The sequence below is a fragment of the Gouania willdenowi genome, chromosome 20 (genome assembly GCF_900634775.1).
Source record: "Gouania willdenowi chromosome 20, fGouWil2.1, whole genome shotgun sequence".
NCBI lineage: Eukaryota > Metazoa > Chordata > Actinopteri > Blenniiformes > Gobiesocidae > Gouania > Gouania willdenowi.
In genome coordinates this window covers 1,223,367-1,242,044 of record NC_041063.1, presented here as the reverse complement: position 1 = coordinate 1,242,044, position 18,678 = coordinate 1,223,367, and the positions used below count along the sequence as shown (strand labels likewise).

General features: G+C 38.3%; 1 protein-coding gene across 1 annotated transcript; it reads left to right on the top strand.

Moving 5' to 3' along the window:
- The first annotated feature begins 2,988 nt into the window (after positions 1 to 2,988).
- Positions 2,989 to 4,465, top strand: LOC114454246 (gap junction delta-4 protein-like). Its single transcript, XM_028434561.1, has 2 exons — positions 2,989 to 3,146; positions 3,234 to 4,465. The coding sequence occupies exons 1-2, from the start codon at positions 3,083 to 3,085 to the stop codon at positions 4,361 to 4,363; spliced, it is 1,194 nt and encodes a 397-aa protein (XP_028290362.1). The 5' UTR covers positions 2,989 to 3,082; the 3' UTR covers positions 4,364 to 4,465.
- The last annotated feature ends 14,213 nt before the right edge of the window (positions 4,466 to 18,678 follow it).

Below are 18,678 nucleotides of genomic sequence, written 5' to 3'. Positions count from 1 at the left end.
GGATTCTTGAAGGGAACATTGTTTTCACAGCATTTCCACACGCTTCAGATTAAAGTCATAGAACACCTTTTATACAGAGCTTTCAAACAGCAGAGAAAATATTAGCATTATCAGGTAAGTCAAAAATAACTCATTAAGAAGTGTTGTTATTTCTGTTTAGTTTATAGTCTTAACCAAAACTTGGTTAAATTCAGTGTTTGATGAGCAATTTAAAAGCATTTTATCTCTGTTTGGTTTTGATGTGATTCATTAGATTTTGATGGTTAACCACACATTAGGCTGACCTGAAAATAAAAACTCCTGTTTATTGACGAACACGTGTCAAACTCAAGGCCCGGGGGCCAAATCCGACCTTTTAGAGCATCCAATTCTGCCCGTAGGTAAAAGTCAAAATTAGTCATTGTGTAAATGACCAACGAATTGAGTTGTACTGATCTCAGCCTCTCCAAATACACACAGTCAATGAAACTCCAAATTGTTTGTTGAAATTACTCATTTTCCCTCCTTAAATCTGAGGCCCTCTTAAGCCTGGTTTAAAGTTCAACCCTAACCCAGCCTCCACAGCATGTTGGTCATTGTTTACTGTTAATAAAACACACACACTGTAGGTACAGAGACGAGGCAAAGTAGTGATAACAGTAAACACACACCTTTTGGCCTTGATTGACCCCGTTTGACAGTGTTTCACGTGCTGCAGCCATGAAAGGAAATAATAAAGCTCTGGCACTTTTAGTCCGTCTCGGTTCTCTCTGTCACTCAATCCACTGTAGAAACAACTCTTGTATCGCTACGCTAAAAGTTAAAACATGGCGTTGTGACTGGAAAAGGCAGTGACTGGGGTTGAGGTTTGGAGCTGACCAATCACAGCCCTAGCTGTCTATCCGTCAATGCGTTGCCTTGACTGGTAGTCAGGATTTTACGCAGAACCTTAAATTAGGCTTTAAGATCAAACAGGTCCATTTTTGGCCCCTGAACTAAAATGATTTCCTCACCCCTGGGTTAGACTGTCCCCTAGGGGTCTTCAGGGGGAATTGCACTTCCTGGACCACTAAAAGACCCCCAGTCCAGATCACGAACCGTGTTTTGACAAACCAAGAGATGATGCAAAAAAACAAGTCAGAAAACTGGTTTTAGCTCAAAGATCCCTGCCCCAAGCAAACAACCATATCAATGCAAGTAAATTATTCTTACAGTTTCATAAAAGATGGTCTAAGGGGAAAACAGGAGCTATTGTAGTTCACTGAATGGTTTAGTTCATGCTGGAACCCAAATTCATTCAGAAAACACCAAGAATTTTAATAAGTGATTATATCAGTCTGTGCAATGGGGAAACGAGTCATCTGCTCCCACCGCAGGGTAGATACAAGGATGTTTCCTGGTTTTTGAAGGTCTGACCACACCTTGAAAGCATTTGCTCTCACCACTGAATGGAAGAAGTAGATGAACGTGTCCTATGTCCATGTGGATTACTGAGAAATTCCTAATTTTTACAGTTCTTCTTAATTTGGAGATTTCTTTGACCAAATTTTCAGTATAAAACCAACAACTGTTGTTTTGTTTTTTTAGTCTGTGTGCTTTAGTCTGTTGTGTGTTCTGATCTACAAATTAGTTTTCTTTTTTGACGAACCAGAGCTTTATTCTAAACAGAATTATAATAAAAAATTAAGCGGGACATAAACAAAAAATATCCTTGAAATGATTTGAAACAAAATTATGTTTTTTTTTCCCCTTAATTCTCTGTAGTTGCAGTTTTTTACCTGGAGGCTAATAGAACTTGATGTTCCTGATGGAACCATAAGACATAAACCTTACAAGACTATTTTAATAGCTTTGTTAGATCAATCATTCCTAATGCACAAAATATCCAAATATTGGAATATTCCGCATTGAAGTCATCTTTATAAATGTAAAAAAAAAAATCCCACTCGATCCAAGTATTGTTGTTGTGTCCTTAGGCAAGGCACTTTACCCACATTGCCTCGTATGAATGGGTATGAATTGAGCATGAATGTTGTTAGTGATCAGTGAGGCCGTAGGTGTGAAATGGCAGCCACGATTCTGTCAGTCTGCCCCAGGGCAGCTGTGGCTACGTTGTAGCTGACCACCACCGGTATGACTGATGAGAGTGACTGGTGTGAATTAATAATGGTTTCTGTCTCGTGTTTTGAGTCTCCTAGAAAAAAGCCATTTTTATTGTTATTGTTAATGTCTGCCAAAACTTTTATCTGTAGGCCTAATTTACTGAGAAGATTTAGTTTGATTCTTGCTATAGTCCAATAAATGTATGATGAAATTAGTTATCAACTTAAAATTGCCACATTGATTTTAAAACATGCATAGGTAATGTTTTCAGTTGACGTTTGAATATTTTGAAGATCAAAACAAACTATATAAATATACAAAATATATATATATACATACATATCAATATATCAATACATCAATTGGATGTATTCAACAAACAAAAATCATCTGTGCAAAGCAATAATACTTAATTGAAGTTCAGTGATGGAAAAAGTGCCATATTATTTAAGATATACTCTCAAACAACAGCATCTGGAAAAACCTGATACCGATGTTGACCAATATCACATTTTATAGCAAAAATAGGTAGGACAACAGAGCTGCTCGCTTCTGTATCACACAACTTAAATGCACCATTAAGACCAAGTTTTCCAGGAGCTTGTTCCTGTCCTGTAAGTTCTGCCGACGGTACTAAAATATCTCAGCAATGCCAGGACGACGACGTGCCGTTGGAAGAGTGTTAAGAATAGACCGACAATGGGGCACGCTCCCGTCTTCTGTTGTCTGAGGACAGACAGTTGTCTGTGGGGAACAGTGGAAGAGGTACGACCAAAGGGCTTTCCAACAACCTGGATCGTTCCAAATCTGACCAGACTGGAATTCTCCCACAGGGACCAGACACTATAAGGACTCTTGAGACTTGTCGTTGATGTGGATTGTGTGGCTATTGTCTGGCTGGAAGCCACACTGAAGCATTGGGATGATGACCAGTGGATGAAAACTCTAGCTGTTGGAAGCTTTTGACCTGGAAATCCAAACGTGGAAAAGTTTTGGAAGCATGGCAGGATCAAGTGCCTGTGACATCCTTTTTATCTCTGTCAATCACAGCATCACTTTAATGGGTGAGTAAAACTAAATAAACATAGTGTCATCTGGATTTTTATTTTATTAAATAATGTGTAACTTTGAACTGGTGGCTCACCTCGTAGGGAAGGTGTGGGTCATTGTGATGGTCCTCCTCCGGATCCTGGTCCTCATCTTTGCCGGCTACCCTCTCTACCAGGATGAGCAGGACCGGTTCGTGTGTAACACCATCCAACCAGGCTGTGCCAATGTTTGCTACGACTTCTTCTCTCCGATCTCGCTCCTGCGGTTCTGGCTGGTCCAGCTTGTCACCTTGAGTCTTCCTTTCACCATTTTTGTCATTTATGTGGTTCACAAAGTGTCTAATGCACTTACAGTGGAACTGGACACCTCGGGAAACTCCAAAGCTTCTATTAAGTTCCCATCAAACCAGCTGCTTCTATTGGGGGGTCAGCAGGGTTGTTTCACAGGAGCTTACATCCTTCAGCTGCTGTTTCGGATTCTGCTAGAGGCGGGATTTGGAGCAGCTCATTACTATTTGTTTGGTTTTTACATCCCAAGGAGGTTTCTGTGCCAGTATCCTCCCTGCACCACTCAGGTGGACTGCTACATCTCCAGGCCTACTGAGAAAACCATAATGCTCAACTTTATGCAGGGTGTTGCCGCTCTGTCCCTCCTTTTAAACATACTAGACTTTGTCTGTGCCATTAAACGCTCAGTGAGACAGAAGAACAAGAAGAAGAGGATGGCAAAGGGACAATTTGAAGAAGAGGAGCAATGTTTAGTTTCTGCCAAAGGAGCATCCAGACGAACTGACCCAATCTGCTCCTTTGGTCACTCTGATATGGAGCCCCCACCTGTTCAAATGGGAAGTTTTCGGAGAAGGCGAGGCAGCCAGGGGTCCAGTGGAGGAGTGATGCACAATTTAGCTCAAGAACTTCCCTCCTTGGATCGCAGTTCACCGATAACTACTAACCTGAATAATGGCTGTTTGTTTTCCCATGAGGAGTGCAACGGTAGCGAGCTGGCTCTATGTCCGCAGGAGGTCCCCGGGACACCCAGATCCATTCGAGTGAGCAAACGTAGCCGACTCAAACCTCCCCCTCCACCCAGACGGGATCTTAGCTTGCCTGCTGTTGGGTCAGCAGCTCCAGTTAATGTTTCCACAACAACATTCTGCAGTAAAGGGGTGGGTACGTACACAGTGGTACAAACCAAGGACGATGGGCAGGAAAAAAGATCTGAATGGGTGTAACTCATCCTTTATCTCCTGCTGATGGAGAAAATGAGTGAGCTGTGGGTTCTTCTGGGGCCATTTCTAAGGAAGAATTCCTCTGCTGAGGTATTACTGTATGTGTGTGTATTGTTCTTGCCATTTGAACTAAACTCCCAGTGATGCAAAGTGACAAGTATTCAACACACCCTCCAAACTAAACAAATGAGGATACCCGAGCCTTGTGTGTCCTTGAGCTAAACCTCACCCTTGCCGGATGTCTGAGGGAGCACGAGCCACCTGTTCTTCACATGTTAGTTCTATCCCATGTCTCTGACACACTGTGTATACGAAGGCCATCCTAAGTACACAAACACCCCCCACCCTCTGACGCTGATGAATGACACCTTACTTTTGTGCAGGGGTCACAGGGGTGACGGTGGACACGTACAGCCCCCAGGCCTTGTGTTTGGTGTTTAGATGACCAAAATGAAAGGTTGACAAAGGTGCTCTTACCAGACTCACAGAATAACAAAGTCTCCACACCTTCAGAGCAAAGCTGACACAAGATCACAAAGCACTTACATTCCCCTGGAGGGACTGGGTATTTATGGGGACAGCTTGTCACTCTATTTCAGGGCGTCCCGGAGCTTAGCAGGAATACAAACCTTACACTCCAAATAGAGGCAGCTGAGCTTAGAAGAGGAACACTGCCTGTTGGCGTCCAGGATATCACTTCTTCTCTGATGTGTTGCTACTTTGATCAAAGCTTCTACTGATGACGCTCACACGCTAATCAAGATGAACGGAATCTGCACTGAGGGCTCTCCTTTACATTTTCTAACCCAAGGGCTCTCAACCTTGGGGTCAGGACCGCGTTTGGGGTCGCCAGATGCCTTCAAGAAATTAAAAGTATTTTCTGAACAATTAGAGCACTTTTTTTTTTTTTTTTTGTTGCTTATTTCAACACTTTTTTTTGCAACTACAACAGACTTGCCATATTTTAACCCATTTTCATCACTTTATCTTGTCATATTTTTTCCTCATTTTAATGCATTTTTGCCACATTACTCCCATTTCGGACACTTTTCCATCAAATTTCAATGCATTTTATGCACATTTTTTCCACTTTTAAACCCTTTCCACCACTTTTCCCACCTAATGTTTCATATGTTGACCCATTATTGTCACTTTTAATCTCTTTTCATCATATTCATATTTCATGCTTATTTCTTGGCCAATTTAACCACATTCACGATTTGTCATGCATTATTTGCCAGTTTAAACTAATAGTTTCTACTTAAATTTCATTACCCAAACCCCCCATCCCCTAATTTCTCCCACTTTAAGCCAATATTGACCACTTTTTTGTCTGTTTTTTGGCCACTCAAATCTGCTACTTATAAAAAGTTCAGATTTTTCAACTTTGAGCGACGAAGACGAGCGCAACCTCATTGCTCAAATTACGTCGCTTGGAGAGGAGATTACTTGGGATTGCGTCATTTACATTGATTTTAATGTAATCAGTCAGTAATGTAAGCAGTCACTTCAGTTGCGTTCGGTGTGAAAGCACCTAAAAAGTTCAAAGATGCTGTGGTCCCAGCAGCTAAAATGGCTCTGGTATGAATTCGAAACTGCGTCCGTTAGCAAGGTCAACAGGTGTCCAGGTAAAAAGAGCGATCTGCACACATCTCAGCAGAGATTTGTTTTGTTTAGTGTTGCAGGTGCACTACCGCCACCTACTGTGTTGGAGTGTACCTTAAACTAAGAGGACCCAACTAACTTGAAAATAAAACACTTACTGGGGGTTTCCACTGGATACGTCTCCGCTGCGCCACGTCACCGATCCGTTTTTTCTCCGCTGTCCGCGGACCTGGTGGAAATTAATACATAGACTAAAGTGGAAACCTATCAGCTCCGGTGGCACAGTGGAGACGAAACGCAGCGGAGCCGCATCCAGTGGAAATTGGGGTTAAGGTGGTCTGATAATATGGCGTGAGACATAACAAAACAAAGTTGTTTTTGAATAATAACTTAAATTAAAAAAGATACTTGAAATCAATTTTATTCAGCAACCATATACTTCATTTTAAACATCTTTTTTAGCTGTTGAGTTTTTTTTGGTGAAAAGGTTAACAATGATATGCACATTAATAGTTAGGTCTGCAGTGAATCAGTTTCTGAATTAAAAATAAATAAATATATATATATGTATGTTATTGTCCTTTACTGCTGATATGTGCACAACCCCGTAGGATGTAGTTTTGCCCAAACATCCATCCATACATTTTCAGACCCACTTATTCCTGTTTGTCAGGGTCGCGGGGGTCTGCCTGTGCTAATCCCCGGCTCTCATTGGGCGCTGGGTGGCGGTACACCCTGGACAGGGCACCAGTCCATCGTAGGGTTTTACAATGCTGTAAAATCTATGGTTGTCAGACATTTTTTCCATTACAAAATTTACTTTTAAAATGTAAGTATATTTATTTGTTTCTACAGAAAATCTTTGTCATTTCAACATTTCATTACCGTAAAAATAAAGTTTTGTCCAGTCTCACAATTAACTGTTATTTGATGTATTTAATACAGTAAAATGAAGTTTTGGGATTTATGCTCCTTTACTGTTGGAATTTGACAGTCTGTATATTTTACTGACTTTTGTTTACAGTGTGGCTACTAAAGCATAAAAATAGCAAAATTACCAAAAAATATACAGTATATATATATTTTTATTTTTATAGGTAAGACTCTAAAAAGTAGTTCAAATTTAATACTGTAAAACAGGGGTGAGGCTGCAGTAAAGCATAAAACCTTTTTTCATTATTGATTTTTATACCATACTTACACCTGTTCCAACTCAGCTAAGAGTGTTGAAGCAGGTGTTCGAGTGTCATTCCTTCATTTTTGTGCACCCCCCAACGCAAGATATACACAACAATAACAAAACAACAAAAATACACAACGCAAAGAAACACACACAAAAAACAGTTTTGTTCTTGAATGTTAGACAGCTCAGTGTGACAGTCCCTGAAACTCAGCTCCATCACCCGCTTCTGGATCTCCAAATTTCCGTAAACAGCCCCTGCTGGTTTGCCTTTGGAGTCCAAACCTCCGTGAACGTACGACGAGTCCTTCCCATTTCCACCATTTTGTTCACTTTTAACCCATTTTATGTCTGATTAAAACAAGGATTTACATCTTTAAGATGACTATATACTATGGCACAAATAATAGTAAATATCCTGGATAACAGTGGATATTATTCAGATGAATAAATAAATGTGGTTATCACAGATTCATAGAACAATAAACCATCATTTACTGACTTTATGGATGGACCCCAAAAATCTCTCCTATTTATTCCCCCTTATAGATGGTCCTGTCTCCACATGACTGTTCTTCAATGTTCGTGTCTGTGTTCAACCACCTTCAGCTACAGTGGGGGTCCCCGCTCTCTGGAACCTTTATCTTGGGGGTCGGGGGCTGAAAAGGTTGAGAACCACTGCTCTAACCTGTAGGCCTAAAACCATCAAAAGAATCAGCACATGACGTGTTTCAATAGTGCTGTTTGTAATGGGACACCTTGGTCTTTTCCCTCTTGTTGTCTTTTTGAAGATGACAACAAAAGAAACTTTCTCCCCCCACCCACCCACCCACCCACCCAGGGGTCTTTGAGCGACCAGGAGATGAATCATCTGACAAAAACAAACGGAATTGCATTTCACCAAAAAAACATGACAAATGTTAGATTGTTTGTTTGTATATAGCACCTGCAAAAATGTAAAATATCAGTGTGTGGTGAATTATCATATAGTTGTTTTACATCATTGCCAGAATTGTATCTTTTTTTTTTCAAGGTAAAATTTAATAAAACTACTTGAACAACAAATTAAATACCATGCGTTTAATCATGTTCATATGTGACAATGAAAGGGATTTAATTAATACCTTAGCTGTAACAGAATGCTAAGGTAATACTGCCCTCTACTGGCGTTTTAGTCAAAATGCTGGCAATGTTTGTGAGAAATGACAGGATTTTAAGAAATTTGTGAGTTCATTTCACATTTTGCGATTAAAAATGACTGAAGTCATGTGAAATAAACACAGAAAACCTATGAGCCCCTGCAAATATTGTGGAGTTTCATTAAATTTGTGAATTTGGAGGAACTGAGATATCTACAACTGAATTATTTAATAATTTACACATTGATTATTTTTTTCTCTGTCAATTTTGCTTTTTCTTATGTGGGCTGTGAACAAAAGGCCAGGCTTGGCCCCCTGACCTTTATTTTGACACACATAGACTACAGTATAATAAATTCGGTCTTGTTCTGGTTATACAGTGTTTTAATTACTCAAATTACTCGGTTTGCTCAAAAGCCTTTGATATCTTGAGGAGCCTTTTTAATATCTCCTAAACTGGAGATATTAACGACTAGAATGTACAATGGCAGCGCATGACATGGAACCAGGACAAAGTCAATATTAGTTAATGATTATTCATAACATGAAGAAAAAATATCCTGTGGATATTTTTGTACTTTGTTCTACTGATTATTCCAATACTTGTTGATATTTTCAGCACAGATATTTTATGTACAGTATGGTCTCCAGCAGAGTTTATTGTCAATCAGAATTAGACTCTTTCAATTAATACATAATCAATATCCAATTCAATTTTATTATCAATTTTTTTTTATTTCCACAGAACCTAAACTTTGTGTTATTTACTTTTAGTGACACTTTGTTTTTGTCCAACCAGCATTTAAGTTTACACAATTCATTCTGGACCATTTTTAACATCTAAGATATTCATGTCATCAGCAAATGCAAGAAACAAGAAAATCTGAGACTTTATATAAAATAAGTAAATAGTTTAGGGCCCAGTACTGACCCCTGTTGGACACCACAGGTAATGTCTAAACCTGTGTTGACCTGAACAACCTGAACTCTGTTGTTGATGTAGCTCTTCAAACAGATTAGATCCACCCCTTAAACCATCTCCATGTTTTATATCTATATATATCTAATATGGACTATTAGGATGGTTAAGATGATGAGCGTTCCCACTGAAGTATACTTCCAAGTTTCCCAAGATGCATTTGGAACCTACAAGAACCAAAACCTGAAGCACATGTTTGACACACCCAACACAGCATAACGTGGATGGCTGTTCATCATAGGAATGGGATCCACACAAGGTTCCTGCTGCTTAACAGAAGGTTTTCCTTGCCGCCATGATGAATTCATGTTGGGTGTGGGATACATATGTATGTGTATATACGTATATATGCATATGTGTGTATCCATAAAATGAAGAGTCCGTCCTTAAGACTGCTCTACTGTAAAGTGTCTTGAGATACCATTGGTTATGATTTGGAGCTATACAAATAAAGATTGATTGATTGATTGATGTTGATTCTCCATTTTTTGAAAGTTCTGAAAACATTTAAGTGAGAACGTGACCAAGTAGAATATCAACATGTGCTCATTTGATCCATAAATCTCACAGAAACACATTTCACGTCATTGTGTTACTGACTAAACTTCCGGTTAAGAAGGAAAACAAGAAGAGATGCTTTCAGGTCAAGGGGGTGGTTGAGTATGACTAGTGTGCATATTTAAAAAATGTTCAGATATATTATATACAAATATTTTTTATGTATTACTATATATGTATACTATATCTGATATAGAATACATTTGTATTTCATACTCAAACTTTTAATACTGTCTAATGTGAACGCACTATATACTCATTATGAGTTGTACGTTAGTATCAGAGCCGTATAGAGAGACGTTAGTATGTGATTTCAAACACAGCCTCTGTCTTATTGACATGAGCTCATTTTTCTTGACATTTCTGTACAAAATGTGAGTTGTTAATGTTGCCATGTTTTTAGATGTCCTTTACATCTGTACACTTATAAGAAATGTTTAATATAGTTGAAATGTGTAGTTTTTTCACCACAACAGACGCCACTAACCTGTCAGATTATTACGTCACCTAGTGGAAGTGCGTCTGATTGTCAAAACGAACGTGATGGCCTTTTCCTAACACCTCCTCTAACACTTTTCCTTAACCCTGTGATGTTACCCACGGGATTAAGGAAAAGTGGATAGGAAAGGAGAAAGGTGGGACTATTCAGGTGCAGCCTCTGTATTTTAGCCTGTGGTTTTACCGTATTTGCATGTTTGGTTAGATGCTGCAAACTCCTCCCCTTTTATGAGTGCGCACACAGCCAGGTTGAAAACTGCTGTCTTTAAATGAATGTGTTGATAACCTGCTTTGTAGTACAGCTGCTCTGTGATTAAGAATGTTTGGTCAAATGAAGCCTGTTAATGGAGTGATAACCCTGATATATGTATCCATCTTTGTAGTACAGGCCCTTTTGTGTATTTTTTTGTTTACTTTTGCTGTGTTTTCCTGTACTTTTTTTTTGCTACCAATGGGGGCATTTTTGTTGTGTTTAGTTTTGTTATCTTTTTGTGCATTTGTTTTTACTGTTGTGTACATATGTTTTTGGAGACATTTTGTGTATTTTTGCAGTGATTTGTGTATATTTGCTGTTTGTTTTTTGTTTATTTTTTTTGTATTTTTGCTGGTTTTTGTGCATATTTTTCTACCATTTTATGTGTTTTTGAAGCCAATTTGTACATTTAACTTTTCTGAGCCACACAAATTCAGAATGAGGGCCGCATGTGGCCCCATAGGCCACAAGTTACTCATTTCTTATCCAATCTGGTTCCCTGAGTCCCCTTGATGCCATAAATCTGATGGAGCTCAGAAAGCTGAGCTTCAACATCTGGAGAAATAAAAGCCCAACTGGGAATAAAGTGCATGGAGTGAAGGTCAGGAGCTTCACCATCAATATAAATGGAAAGTTCACAGTTTGATGCTATTGTTCATCGTCTTTGGGTGTAATCTGTGAAAGGATTCAAATAATACAAGTTCCATTTTTATTTGATTGACATTTTTATCCGAGTTAATCAAGACATGATAAGATTCAATCACCGACACACGTAGATTTCTTCAGTTTGAAGAAGTTCCTCTTGAGTTCCCATCCAGTGGCAGTTAGACGGGGAAAGCCCGATCACCTCCTCAGATCTGTGGCGTCTCTCGAAAATGGCCCCTGATTATAAACAAACATTACCTCAGAGGTGACCCGCAGGTTTCTCAGCTCCAGTCCGATCCTTGGCTGAACCCTGCCCAGTCTGTGTGAAGCCTTTCTTAAACAAACTCTCAGACTTTCTCCTGTTGAAGGCATCTAAATGGCTTTTAGCTGATAATTACAGTGTGTGTGTGTGTGTGTAGTGGTCAGGCCTGTGCATGCAGCTCTGAGAGGCTCAACAAAGGGAAATTGTTGGGATGATGAGGTTAGAGTGTGTATTTAGCAATGATTGGTGCTGTTAGGTTTGAGAGGAGAGACAGACACCAGCAAACAAAACGCAGAGCGTCTGATGTGTCATAAAGGACTGGGATGGGAGTTTTGGGCTGGAGATGCTTGGGAATTCAGACCTTTTTCTAATAATGGACCCAACGTTTTAATCTTAACCCTTGTGCACACCTTTAAATGGACACCTTGTGTGGCTATAAAATGTAGTCCATGAATTGTATTTTTACTTCCACCGATTCAAATCTTTTCAACTATTTCAGACCTACCCATAGATATAAAATGTATTATAATTTTCAAACCCTTTTTATGTTTTTATGGACTTTTTTATCAGTTGAACCAATAATTTTACACTAAATATGTAGTAGGGATGTCCTGATACAACTTTTTCACTTCCGATACGATATCAATATTGCAGCTTTGAGTATTGGTCGATAGTTGCAGTCCGATGAAATCCAATATTCGTTTTCTGGCTGGTATCGGATCGGGACACCCCTAATATGCAGTATTTAAAAAGAAAAAAGCGAGTACCAAAGTGAACTATTTTTAATGAAAATATTCCAGCCTTGTCATTAATTGATAGCAGAATTAACTTTAATGCATTCTTTTTTTTGGCGCAAGGACAGTTTTAAGAAAAAGTTACACTTTTACACCTCGTATATTTAGCAAGATAAGAAATCCAGGCCTTCACTGAAATATTATGCAATGGTCTCTGGTTGGTAGGGGTCATTACACCTAAAACATATTTTATATTTTCCCCTTATTTTGAAGGTAGAGGCTTTGATCTAGATATTAATTGAAAAAAAGCATTATGATATGTCATCTGTCAATGACTTCTCCTCTGACAGTTTGGTATGAATACTCTATGAATTAATATGATGAGACGCCTTTTTTTTAAATGGGGTAGGGGGACCACCCCCAATTTCAGGTAGTTTCCAAATTTATGGGAACATAGTTGCGTGATATATTGTTTCAAAGGTAATTCAACATAGTTTATGATTATGCCTCACACAATTACATTAGAGGGCCAAAGAACCTGCCCCCCGTCCCCCCCCACCCCCCACCTCTTTCTGCAATTTCCATTAAAGTCGTTTTCTCATTTATTTGTGAGTCAAATATTGCGACAGTTGGTTTTACCGAATCATTGATACCAACATATGAATGGGGACCATTACTCCGTATGTGTCACGGGGGAGCCATTCTTCAAATGACTCCTCCTCCGTTAATGCTCGTTTAATCAGGCTTTAATTTGACATGAATATTCTATGAGCGGATGTCTACAGCCTTTTTTTTACTCAGTGGAACCGAGTCATTTGACTGAATTCTCAGGAACGTGGTACGTGTTATTCGGCGTGGAGTAGCATGGCCGTAGTTCATTCAAACTTTTTTCTTTCTATAATTAGTTTGTGATTATGTTTGTTATGATATGTAACAAATACAGAGTATAGCCAGGACTAGTGCATAAAGATGTTCCAGTTCAGATATTTTTATACTGCATTTTATTGATTTATTTATTTTACTTCCTTTTTCTCTTGTTTTTTAAACTGCATTTCATATGAACTACATTTATTTTGAATTTATATTTGATAAAGTGAAAGTATAGAATACCGTTGTTTAAGGTTTTGTGTTTTAATTTGAAAAAGAATTATGATTTTTGCATTTTGAAATATATTTTTGATCAGTAATTTTCAGGCGACCCCACATGGGGTCATGAACCCAAGATTGAAAAGCCCTGCTTTCATACCGTCAGACTGAGGGTGTGTTAAAGGAGGTTGTGTGTGACACTGAGTCACAAAGAACATCTCCAGAGTGAAAGGTTTAATGACTCAGAAAGATCAGGAGAAACTGGTCCATGCTTTTATCTCCAGCAGACTGGACTATTGTAATGGTCTTCATCAAACAGCTACAGCTGGTTCAGAACGCTGCAGCTCAGGTCTTAACCAGAACAAAGAGGTTAGAACACATTACTCCAGTTTTAAAGTCTTTACACTGGCTCCCAGTCAGCCTCAGAATAGACTGTAAAGTTCTGCTGCTGGTGTATAAATCTGTGAATGGGTTTGGTCCAGAATACATCAGTGAGATGTTAGTCAGGTATGAACCCAGCAGGTCTCTCAGATCTATGGACACAGATCAGATAGTGGAGCCCAGAGTTCACAGTAAACATGGTGATGCTGCTTTTAGTTGTTATGCTGCAAAGAAGTGGAACAAACTGCAGCAGAGCTGAAGTCAGCATCACATGTGAACATTTTTAAATCAAAGTTAAAGGCACTTTTTTTCTCTACTGCATATGATTGAGAGAGATTTATGGTCATGTTGTTGATGTAATGATGATTTTACTGATGATTTTAATTGATTTTACTGATGATTTTGAATGTTCTTATTGATTTTAAACAATTGAATGTTTTATCATGTAAAGCACATTGAGTTGCCTTGAGTATGAAATGCGCTATATAAATAAATTTGCCTTGCCTTGCCTTGAGTTGCCTGTTATTCTCATCAATCTAAATTTGGTCGGCGTTCTTTAAAGAGGATTTAAACTTTTTCTCCCATGCTGCTTTTATCTGATAAGGAAAACCAAACCTTTTATTTATTAATGTAAAAAATAACTTTCTGGTTTGTGTGATTTGGTTTTTAAAGGCACTAAACTTTGACTTTATTTACTGTGGTTTAGTCACTTTAACTTTACTTTCCTATCATTTCTGTTACCTTTAACACACTCAAAACAATACATCTGGGTAACCAATGTAATTATGATATTCATATTAAATAAAGGGAATCTAATCTAATAGATTTGAACACACACTGAAATGAAGCACTGAATAGACTAAGAAACTGCACTCAATAGTGTTTTTTTTCATCTTTAAAACTGATGTAATGTATTTTTGAATGCTTGTCTCTTCTTTGTGTGAATATGTGTAGCCAGTGTTGGATAGTTTGCTGTTCTACCATTTGTGAGTAAAGCTAAAAGTAAGTATTCCCCTGAACAGTTTGGATTGTTTTTGATGCAGGCACCTCATTAGCCACCTCTCTCCTCATCGCTAAACATCTTGGTTTGCAAAGTGAAGGTTTTCCAGGCATGGATCAAAGGATTTAAACTCACCTCATAACTACAAATGTATTTTGCCTCAACCTCACAAAGATTTTTCCCATCATGAATCCCTGTTTGGAGTGATAGGATTCACTAAAACTAGTGTTTCTACTTTAATTTATATAGTTTTGGATTGAATCAAAGTGTTATGGAAACATTTACCACCTCACAGAGGAACATGTGACTCCTCCAAGGCATCAGCAATCCTTGTATGGTCATCTTGAGTCAATGGTTACCTTCTATCATTACATCAGATATGCAGCGCTCACTCTAATGTTGTAAATCCCCCAAAGTTACAAAAAATACACACAAGACAACTATAAAGATGTACATACACAAAACAGCAAAGATAAACAAAATAATACAAGAAATTCAGAAAAGTTCCTCACAAACTATACAAATATGTACAAAATTAACAAAAAAAAAAATTACAAAACAACAAACAGACAAACTGAATCATAACACAAACAACAACAAATATAGACAAAATGACAAAATAATTTAAGCACTTAAGCCAGTGAAAATATTACCTCCTTGGTGAAGGTAAAACGTGACGATTAACCCATTATTTGCTCCTTAAAGTCAAATGTCGACTCTTCTCGTTTGTAGTAAATCACTGGAGATTCCTGGCAATTTTTCTCCAATGTTTTACTTTTCAAGGACTTGTGACAAGCTCACGTGTTGCGTAAACAGAGCTGCAGGTCAGTGGTCAGAGGACAACCATTCATTTCCTGGAAGAACACCCACCCCTCTACCTGGCAGACAGTTATCAGGTCACCCTGGGTTTAGCCTCAGGGCGTGGCTGTCTGCATGTTACCGATAGTAGGAGAAGTGCTAAAACTTCTGTTGGTGTGTGCGTGTGAAAGGAAATATTAAACGTTCTGCTAAAAACACACAATAAGATCAGAGATACTTTAGTCTCACACAGACTTTGTCTGATTAAAAACAAGGTGATGTTCAATGAAGTCTATTTATGTGTACATGCATGTGCCTGCGTGTGAACACATGAATAACAGATTGTGTCACGGCCCAATGAATCAATTGATATAATAAGATGCTGCGTAGCTGGAAAATGGCAGTTGCTCCAGATGCTGCGAGTGACTCCGTTTGCTTTGAGCTGATTGGACGTGACAGGTTTGCCAGGCTGATGATGACCTCACTAATAACAGCAGAAATGCAGTCTGACACGTTAGCAAAGGCTGACACTCTTTAGTCATGAATTCTGTGGCTAAACCACAGTATGAATGTTTGGGTTCCAACTCTTTCAGTGTCAAACGTTCTCCTGTTACCCTGCTGAACTCTAGTAGAGCCTCAGCATCAGTCCAAACAGCTCACTGACCTGGATCTAAACAGGAAGTTCTTCACACAAACACTAGCTTTCATTGAACGTCACAAGTTTGCATGTTTACAGCTGCCATCAGCTCAGATGGAAAAAGAGCATTTTTCTTTTTTATTGATGTTAACTGTAAATGGAATATTCGATTTTCTTGAAGAAAATGCAAGTGAGGATGCAGGTGCTGGCCTGTGTCGCACTGCATTAGCTAGCATTAGATAGCATTAGCAGTAGGCAGTGGCTATCCGTACGGTTACCGTGTCAATATACCGACATTCTATCAGTATGCAGCGCCCCTCATTGGTCAGTTTAGGTCACGTGACTAAGACTAAACCTAACCCTAACTCTAATAATTGTTGCATTATTGGGTTACAAGCTAACCCAAAGACGCTAGGTACGTGTACTTTAGAAAACATACGAATAGCACCGGGGGTTGTCCGTACGGCAACCATACAAATAGACACTTTCTTCGCACTAACCTAGCATTAGCATTAACCAGGGCTGCCAAGTTTCAAGAGAGAGAAAGAGTGAGTTAGTTTTTTATACGAGTAAACAAACACACACACACACAGCAATATTAACCGTGAACAAAACTGGATAGTTACATACATATACATATCTCGGTCAGTCAATCAGAGTTACTCGACCTACGGCAACCCGCGAGGACCAAATTCATTATCACGAAAAAACCAAAAGAGTACTGAATGGGGAAATATAAGCATGAGAAATGTCAAGTGTGGTGTGAGAATGCGTCAAATTACGTGACTGTCACACTAAAAGGGTGAGGCTTGGCAGTGCTGCTAGTATTAACCTAGCAATAGTATTAACATTAGCCTAACAATAGCATTAACCTAACATTAGCATTAGCCTAGCATTACCAGTGACCTTGCAATAGTATTAATCTAGCATTAGCCTAGCATTAACATTAATCTAGCATTAGAATGAACCTAGCATTAGCACTAACCTAGCATTAGCATTCGCAGGCAATGCAGTTTCACCAAAAATGTATTAAGTCAAAAAGTTCAAAAGTTACAAATGATAAAAGCACAGCTTAAATAAACTGAAGCTTATTTGTCAAAATATGACAAATGATGTAGGAGTCGTTAACGATTCTCCTGCATCCTCACAAATAATGACATTTTTTAGGGATGTCCCAAAATAACTTTTTCACTTCCGATACGATACCGATATTGCTGCCTTGGGTATTGGCCGATACCGATATCAAACCGATACATTATCACCACAAATCACACATACTTTTATGACTTATTTTGTAGTGTGGTTTGTTTGAAAAGGTTTGATCATGTGATGTTATTCAAACAGAGAACAATAGTCAACAACAATAGGAATGAGAAAAACTGACCTATTTATTATTAACCAGTTTGTTACATACATTTATACATTCAACATAATATCTACATTATTCTACAATTGAATACATATAATATATAGCGGAGATTTTAGATACAATCCGATAAAATTCGATATTTGTTTTCTGGCTGATATTGAACCGATATCCAATATATTTATCGGATCGGGACACCCCTAACATTTTTACTCTCCAAGTCAACAATATCCCAACATATGACAGAGGTTTCACATTTTATCACGTAGCATTATTCTCTGTAGCTTTACAGCCATATTTGGCTCTTCTATCTAACTTTAAAGATTGTATTTTATGTGATAGTTTAGGTCTGAATGTCCCAACCTTATTTTTCCATGACAATGTTCATCACAGGTTATGCTTCTATCAATAACAACAAGGAAAATAATGTTCCCAAGCCTGTGTATGAACAACATTATGTAGTATTCGTAAAGCAGAGGAACTTTTAGCCTAGCCATGCTAAATTTGTGTCATTTTAATGAACTTTTGGCCCATCATGTCCTCATCATGTTCAGACTACTCATTTCAATCTGATTTAGTTTTTAGTGACGCATCATTTAGTTCTTTAAGAAAACCAGGAACATTTTGGGCTTTTTTCAGCTGAACAAGAATCTAAGCCATTATGTTCCATAATAATCATAATAATAAACAGTCCTATAGCCTCTCTGTAAGCCTTCCTCCACTACAGTACAATCTACTAGTAGATTAGATAAAAATAGCCCCTAATAATGCAATGTTCTGCTGTTTAGCCAACCAGACATTAAACTGCTGTTTTTCTTTATAAATAGGAGTCACTTTTTAAAAAATGCATGCTCAGGAGGAAGATCTTTGTCCTTCTCAGGTTTAATCTCTGCCAAAGCGATCGTCTAAACTATGATCCGTGACCTGCCTCATTCTGATTGGCTGTTGCATTGACACACATTACGTATTAAATGTTTGGTAGAACTGGGATGAGGATGAACAGAAACTTTTTAATATCAGAACTGAAGCAATAAATAAACATGAACTGACAGAGTAGCTAATGTCGTAAAAAGTACAATATTTGTCTTTTTTAAAATATAGTGGAGTAAAAGTAAGAAGTATCCCCCAAAAGTAATACTCAAGTAAAATATAGATACTCAAAAAAAACACTTTAAGTATTCAACTCAAATATATATA